The 8185-nt window shown below is 37.0% G+C and overlaps 1 protein-coding gene across 1 annotated transcript; it reads left to right on the top strand.

Moving 5' to 3' along the window:
- LOC18773931 lies at positions 1-8040 on the top strand. Its single transcript, XM_007207035.2, has 24 exons — positions 1-486; positions 606-677; positions 755-798; positions 890-1001; positions 1119-1190; positions 1317-1379; positions 1684-1761; positions 1865-1957; positions 2195-2314; positions 2457-2543; positions 2720-2929; positions 3019-3066; positions 3379-3633; positions 4120-4208; positions 4796-5040; positions 5701-5769; positions 5854-5918; positions 6046-6215; positions 6317-6395; positions 6501-6747; positions 6854-6899; positions 7086-7194; positions 7337-7399; positions 7710-8040. The coding sequence occupies exons 1-24, from the start codon at positions 166-168 to the stop codon at positions 7788-7790; spliced, it is 2838 nt and encodes a 945-aa protein (XP_007207097.2). The 5' UTR covers positions 1-165; the 3' UTR covers positions 7791-8040.

Raw genomic sequence — 8185 nt, 5'->3', positions numbered from 1 at the left:
AACAGCACCCAGAGCAAGACGCACTCCCTCCAAAATTTGGCATTTGCTGCCGTCTGAAACGAATTTTTAAACATTAAAATTTGAAAATAAATTGAGAAAAATTTAACTATGTTTTCACTACCTGCTCACTCTCTCTCTCACTAGCGTCCCGACGATCATTTTCCGATGGCAGCGATCGCATTTGGCTGCTCCAGCTTTGCTTTACTTCGCCCCAAACAAAACGATGCCGCTCCGGAACCGCTTCTGTGCGCGCAGAACTTCAGCTTGTTGCGATTGAAGCAGAGCTTGAGAAGTTGTGCTTCGCCGGCGCGGTGGAGGAGCATCGGGGTCCCACGCGCCTCCGTGGAGGTGGTGGACGATCGACTTATTGAGAGAGAAGAGAATGAGAGAGTTAGGGTTCTGAGAGTGGGGGTAATTTGTGGAGGTCCCTCGGCGGAGCGTGGAATTTCTCTCAACTCAGCTCGATCAGTTCTTGATCACATTCAGGTAAAGCTTTTCTTCACTATAGAGCTACACGTGGTTTCCTTCAAATTCTGTTTGGATTCCGAGAAAATAGTGGAAATAGATAGTAAGAAAATTGCTGTTTCCTTTGAATTTTGAAACAGGGAGGTGATATACATGTGAATTGCTATTACATTGATACTGACCTTAATGCGTTCGCAATATCCCCTGCTCAGGTTTGTATATCATGCATTGCTTTAAAAAAAATTTGAACTTGTTTCTTTTCCTGCTTCTAAATTTTGCACATTCACAGGTATACTCAAACACTCCTGCGGATTTTGATTTTAAACTTGCAAGGTAAGTTTTTGTATTTTGGAACTTCGGAATATGCCGTCTCCTTCTCGCAGAGACCAAATATGTTGAGCTGGCTAACTGTGAGTTTCTGCAGCCTTGCCCAAGGTTTCGAGTCTTTGTCTGACTTCGCCGAACACCTGGCTGCCTCTGTGGACATAGTGTTTCCAGTCATACATGGTAAATTTGGTGAAGATGGTGGCATTCAGGTGTACTATTGCATAACCTTTACTTCCACTGCAAGTTTGCAACACAAACACACACTAATGGATTTATTTTCTATTTCTTGCTTTGGTATGTAATATTTCAACAATATGATGTTTCAGGAGTTGCTGGAAAAGTATAAAATTCCATTTGTTGGCACGGGATCAAGTGAATGTTGCCAAGCATTCGACAAGGTACGAGATGACGAATTGGACAATGATTGTTACTTCAATTGTATAAATAATTTTAATATATATAGAGAAAGAGTTAAAAAGATAGAAGATGACAATAACTGTTTGTGCTTTTGAATTATGGCGCAGTACAATGCCTCATTGGAGCTCAGCAGACAAGGATTCATAACAGTACCAAGTTGTTTAATACAGGTACTATCCCGACTTAGTTGTCTATATTTATAAAATGCACGCTTTTGTCAAAATTTTCTTTATCCACATAATGAGGGATGAGCATCTGTACAATAATTTATGTAACTAAGTCATAATTTCCAACAACCTAGACTTCAGTAGGCTGCCTTATTTTTTCCCATGCATGATGGCATCATTAGTTGCACTTTTGAAGTTTGTTTCTGTCACAAATTGAGGATACAGTAATTTGGATGGTTGTTTATAATTTTGTGAAGGCGTTGATGTATTTGTTCTTTTTAGTTTCTCTGACCCTAATGACGTATAGGGAAGTGAAGCAGATGAATCTGAACTGTCAAAGTGGTTTGCAAGAAATCAACTGGACCCTAAATCAGGGAAAGTTGTGGTAAGGCACATATTTAGTGCTGTAATGTAATCAAACCCAGAGTGTAATAGTGTTTTATTTGGTCTATTTATGATAATATAACATCTTTATTATCTTGTTCCAGGTAAAACCAACACGAGCAGGATCAAGCATTGGTGTTACGGTTGCATATGGCCTGGCTGATTCCCTTAGCAAGGCTAATGCAGTTATTACAGAGGTAGTTTTCGTTATTTCTTTGTTCCCTTTTTTTTTTTCTTTCTTAAACTCTCACTCTTCTAAATGTTTCAAGAGAGTTTTAACCATGTGCATGAACTTGGACCATGTTGGTTTGAATATGAATTTAGTTGGAAATAGAAGGTGCAATATCCTGAAATTAATTTTGAAAAATGTGGCTTCAAATATAGAGTAGAAAGCGTTCACTGATAAAATTTGTTCTCTTTTTCCTGTTTGATAGGGAATTGATTCCAGAGTCCTAGTTGAAATCTTTCTTGAAGGAGGGAGTGAGTTTACAGCGATTGTTCTTGATGTGGGATCTGGTTTAGATTGCCATCCTGTTGTATTACTACCAAGCGAGGTATGAATGCTCCATTTCTGTGTTTGCTTCATGTCATTGTATTGCAAATAATTAGTTGGAATATAGAGGAAATCATTATCACCTTGTAGGTATATTACACATATAATGGATATTGATTAATATTACTCCTTCAAATGACCAGGTGGAACTTCAATTCCATGGCAGTGTTGATGTTACGGAGAAGGATGCAATTTTCAACTACCGGAGGAAATACCTTCCAACACAGCAGGTAGACCAGTTTTTGACCTTACAGAATCACTACGTCTGTGTTATTTTATATGTCCACATTTTTCTGTCTATTTGAAAGGGTTCATAAAATGTTTATTATTTGACTTCTGGTGCGTGATGTGTAATAAATTTCTCCTATGTCATCTTTCTGATTTTTAGTCTATGCATGCCAAACAGGTTGCCTATCACACTCCACCTCGTTTTCCTATTGATGTCATTGAAAGTATTCGAGAAGGAGCATCTCGGTTATTCCAAAAGCTTGGCCTCCGTGACTTTGCTCGAATTGATGGATGGTTTCTGCCTCAATCTATTCATGTAACATCATCATCAGATAGCAAATTCGGAAGGACTGAGATGGGTACAATATTATTTACTGACATTAACCTGGTAAGAAGGCTGTCTAATAATCTCAATGATATTTATTCTAGGTGTTGATTCTTCTTAGATATTCATACTATCTTTATTTCATTCATCAGATTAGTGGGATGGAGCAGACCAGCTTTTTGTTTCAGCAAGCCTCGAAGGTGCTTCAAATTTTAATTGTGTTTTAATGGAAGTCGTTATAGATTCTATACAGTGTGAATGATTGTTGTTTTTAGCATCTTAGTATTTTACATTAATCACTACAATAGCAGCTTTAGCATTGTTGTATGGAAAATATTAAGCATGCCTTTAAGAATGACTTACAGAGTTCAGGCAGCAAATGACATGCAAATCATGAAAAGCTGTTGTGCATGACATCTCCCCTCGCCTGCCATTTCTTGTTTTCTATTTTCTCAGTACCTGTTACATTTTGGTGCCACTAACTTGCTTGAAAACCTGCTTTTCTGATCCAGGTTGGTTTTTCACATTCAAATATTCTCCGGAGCATAATTCGTCATGCTTGTGTGCGGTATCCGAATCTTGCATCATTTGGCAGTGTATCAGATTATGCACCTAGAAGATCAAAAACCTCACTGCTTAATGAAGCAGTTCATAATTGCAAAGGCACTCGCAAAGTTTTTGTTATTTTTGGAGGAGATTCATCAGAGAGACAAGTATCTCTTATCAGCGGAACAAATGTTTGGCTCAACTTGCAAGCTTTTGATGATGTAAGTGTCCAATTCATGGGGCATGGTTTTTTGAGTGTACAATATGCTTTATGGTTTGGAAGTGTGAAATGTTCAAAATGGGGACATTGGTTAAATTTTCAAGACGCTACATAGAAATTTTCAGGGAGACAATCCTAATTTGAAAATTTTCAGTGAGACAATCCTATTTTGAAAATTTTCAAGATGATGAATGTATAAGCATATGAGTTAGCTATTTTTATAAGCGTTTACGGTCATTTAAAATTGAACATCTGTTAATGTTTTTCATCTAGAAGAGGAACGTCTCATCAAAGCTTTGATTCTGTGTTTGAAGAATTTTAGTGGCTCTTTTTCAACTTCCCCTGAGACTATCTTCAGTAGTTGATCAATGATTTAGAATTAATTCACTCTGTAGATAACTATATTGTTGTTAGAAGTATTCTTTATTTGATCAAAGTGCATGATAGTTATGACTTTGTCTGACATTGACAATCTTGTTGGCTACAGCTCGAAGTAATTCCATGTTTGCTTGCCCCTACAACTGGAGATTCATCTAACGAAGTTGATGTGAGTTCCAGAACAGTTTGGTCTTTACCGTAAGTTTCTCTCTCTCTCTCTCTCTCTCTCTCTCTCTCTCTCTCTCTCTCTCTCTCTCTCTGTGGATGGATGGGTGCACAAGGTGGGGGACAAGTGAAGATCACTTCTTTTTGTTAGTGTAAGTTATATGTATCATTTTATGTGTGCTTCCACTTCTCTTATTGAAGTTATACTCATTTATTAGAATTACTACTCGAAATGAAAATTGGTGTAGAACATTAGAAGTCTTGTTTGCCCCTCAAAGTGATACTTCAGCAAACCTGTGAACATTTTTGGCAACTTTTATTTTCTTATGATATATATAGGCTAGTTAATTCTCCATCTTCCTTGACATGCATATTATGCTATGGAAGATCTACCGGAATCCTGAGTTATTAATTGCCGTTTCATTTGCTATGTACTTAAATACCTTGAAACCAAGATATCTACCAATGCAGTCCAAAAGAGCATTAAAATGTTTTAGGGTGACAATGAAACTTCAGTGCGGTCCAAGTCCTTAACTAAAGCATATGGGTGTTGTATACAGGGCCCTCTTCCTCTAAACACTCTTTCTTCATACAATTTAATTAGGTTTCTTCGTGAACAGTTATTCTCTTGTGCTAAGACACACCACAGAGGAAGTTCTTGATGCATGCACAGAGGCTATTGAACCTGACCGAGTTGCACTTACATCTCAATTAAGGAACAGAGTTGTTCAAAATCTCATGGAAGGCTTGAAGAAACATTCCTGGTTTACGGGTTTTGATATTACTGATGAACCACCTTTAAAATTAACAGTTGAACAGTGGATCAAGCTAGCCAAGGAAGCTCAGGCTACAGTTTTTCTTGCAGGTTTTCTTTGTCAACCATTATCTGCTAGTGATAGATTGTTAATATTTTATTTTCTTCATTATATCAGTACAATATAACATAATTACTAATGTCTGAGAGATCGTCTGGGTGTTTTAAAAAGAATTTCACTTGTATTGGTTGTGTTGTGGCCAAATATAGTCCAAATGGAGTGTTGATTTTATGAACCATCTTTGCTGAAACAGAAGTTCAGAGAGAGAGAGAGAGAGAGAGAGAGAGAGAGATGCAGATGACAATGTGCATGGCTGGAAAGGAATACGTGGACACTTAGTTGACACAGACTTTTTAATTAGTTTAAAATCATAGATTCATAGGGTTCTGATTCTGTTATTTAGGGACTTGGGCAAGAAGAATTTGTAGGTTCTTTAGCTGCTAACAGAATAGTATCAAGTGGTTCTCTCAGCTATTAGTAGTAGACACAGCCTTAACTCCGAAGCCTTGGTGGATATGACTTCTAATTGATTTTATTGGTTTTCATTTTTGTAAGTCACTATTTTTGTGAACATAATTGGTAAGAATCAAGAACAACTTATAAGAGTGTGACTAGGCTCCATGCAACTGTGCTTAGAGATCAGAAGATTCAAAAAATAAAAGGTTTAAAGTACTTATGAGGTTTTATCTAATGTTATTCATATTTCATAGTACATGGAGGCATTGGTGAAGATGGCACACTTCAGTCTTTGTTGGAAGCTGAAGGGATTCCACATACAGGTTTTTTCTAATCAATACTCGGTTTAGGAAGATCTTGTTGTCTTGTTTTTGTTGTTGACCTTCTTTCTTATTGGTTAAGTAAAGGTCCTGGAGTGATGGCTTCAAAGATTTGTATGGACAAACTTGCAACATCTCTTGCTCTGAATCATGTATGCTAATTAATTCATAAGTACATGTCCAAGAAGATGAATTAGGTTTTGTTGTTATCATTTGTGCTTTATATGACCCACATATTTTGCTAGTTAACAAAGTATTGTGATATCTTATAATGAACAGCTGTCGGACTTGGGAGTTCTTACTATAAACAAAGATTTGAGGAGAAAAGAGGATCTCCTTAGTACACCAATAGGAAATGTATGGCATGATTTGATCTCAAAGCTTCAGTGTGAAACAATATGTGTTAAACCAGCAAGAGATGGATGCTCAACTGGGGTCGCAAGGTTATGGTAGGTTAATCCTTGGTGTACCTTTTTTTTTTTCATGTTCTGTTCAATGGTAGTGAATAGTTATACTAGGAAGCTCTTATGGCACTTCGTTTGTGCTGCAGCTGCGCCGAAGACCTTTCAGTCTATGTAAAAGCATTGGAAGACTGTGTTCTCCGGATTCCTCCGAATAGTTTGTCAAAGGTATGGAATGGTTTAATTGCAGATTTCTCTGTATGGCCTTCATTTATCCATTTTACAGAAAACTAATATACCACCTTTAAGTTTTGATTTCGGTTTTTGATGTAGGCACATGGAACCATTGAGATGCCAAACCCCCCCCCGGAGCTCTTAATCTTTGAACCTTTTATCAATACTGATAATATAATTGTATCTAGAAATGAAAATGGACATCAGATCTTGTGGAGTGGACAGAGTAGATGGGTTGAAATAACTGTTGGCGTTATTGGGAAACAAGGATCAATGAGTTCATTGAGTCCTAGCATCACTGTCCGGGAGAGTGGTGACATTTTATCACTTGAGGAGAAATTTCAAGGTAAGCTTTTGTTAAATGTTTTCTTTGTTCATTTTTTTACGGGTTTGGTTTTTTACTTAAGTTTCCTGATGACATATCATTAATAACAATTCACTTGCATTTGCAGGTGGGACTGGCATCAATCTCACTCCACCTCCATCATCAATTATTAGGTTTGTCAAGAACCTTTATTTTGAGGAAATGATGGATCCGTTTATTAGGAGTATTGTTTAGTGAGGAATGATTTTGTACTTCTATGGTTTTCCTTTTCTCGTGTTTGACTTCGAAGATATTTTCCTTTTTCTTTTTGTATGTTTGAATCATATTGTTCTAATGTCTTTTTCCCCTCCTTAAATCAGCAACGAGGCCTTGCAGAGAAGTAAGCGACGTATTGAAATAATTGCAAACACTCTTGAATTGGAGGGATTTTCCCGAATTGATGCATTTGTCAATGTGGATAGTGGCGAGGTATGATGTTTATGGACATTCTCCTTTATATCTTTTTTTCTTTGCCTGACTGATTGGAGTTTGGATGACTCTCCCAAAAAAGTGTGGATATATTTTATTAGTCATCTCATTTTCACTCTGTTGTCAATTTCATTTTCCAAAGGTCTTGATCATAGAGGTCAATACGGTGCCTGGAATGACGCCTTCCACTGTCCTTATTCATCAGGTATTTCCACTCAAACTTTTTCTATTGAGGGGAGAGAATTACTTCGCATCCAATAATAATTGTTTTGAATTTGCAATTGGAAATTCAACCAGCACGTTTTGCTTTTGCATCTTATTAGAAAAAACATGTAATATTATTCAAATAAAAACACTCACTGGCAAGCCAAAGAATTTGATATCTCAAAAACTTTTTTAGAATGAGCATATTGATTTAATTTTTATAGAGCACACAAATCCCAACAACAAAGAGATCCTCACCTACAGGAAGTAGGAACTGCTAACTGGTTAGACCTTTTGTTGTGCATTTTCAGGCACTGGCAGAGGAACCACCCATGTACCCTCACCAGTTTTTCCGTACACTGCTTGATTTGGCATTAGAGAGGTCCATATGAAGCTCTCAGAATACTATTGTCAATATCTCCATTGTTTTCCTCTGTAAACTCCTTTGTAGTGGGGCACCACTCTCAACCTGTGAGCTTGTTAGAAACAGAAAGCATATGTATTTGTTCAGTTCGTAATTTATGTAGTAAGCAGATTACCTTAAAATGTTTGTAATGTTGCTGTAAATGTAAGGTCAAAACAAACTCAGATCAAGGCAAAAGCACCACAATTTCACTACCAGGCAAAGCCTCAATTTCTTTTTATTCTTTTTCTTTTTTTCAGGACCCAAAAAAATTAAAAAATTAAATTGGTATAAATATCAGGTCACTTGTTCCAGTGACATGTGGCACTTAAGCGGCCGACCACCCAAAAACTTTGGGTTGAAAAAAGTCGGAGTTTCTTTTGA

This window comes from Prunus persica, chromosome G6, assembly GCF_000346465.2.
Source record: "Prunus persica cultivar Lovell chromosome G6, Prunus_persica_NCBIv2, whole genome shotgun sequence".
NCBI classification, from domain to species: domain Eukaryota; kingdom Viridiplantae; phylum Streptophyta; class Magnoliopsida; order Rosales; family Rosaceae; genus Prunus; species Prunus persica.
The sequence above is the reverse complement of the archived record's forward strand: the minus strand, read 5'-3'. Positions and strand labels throughout refer to the sequence as shown.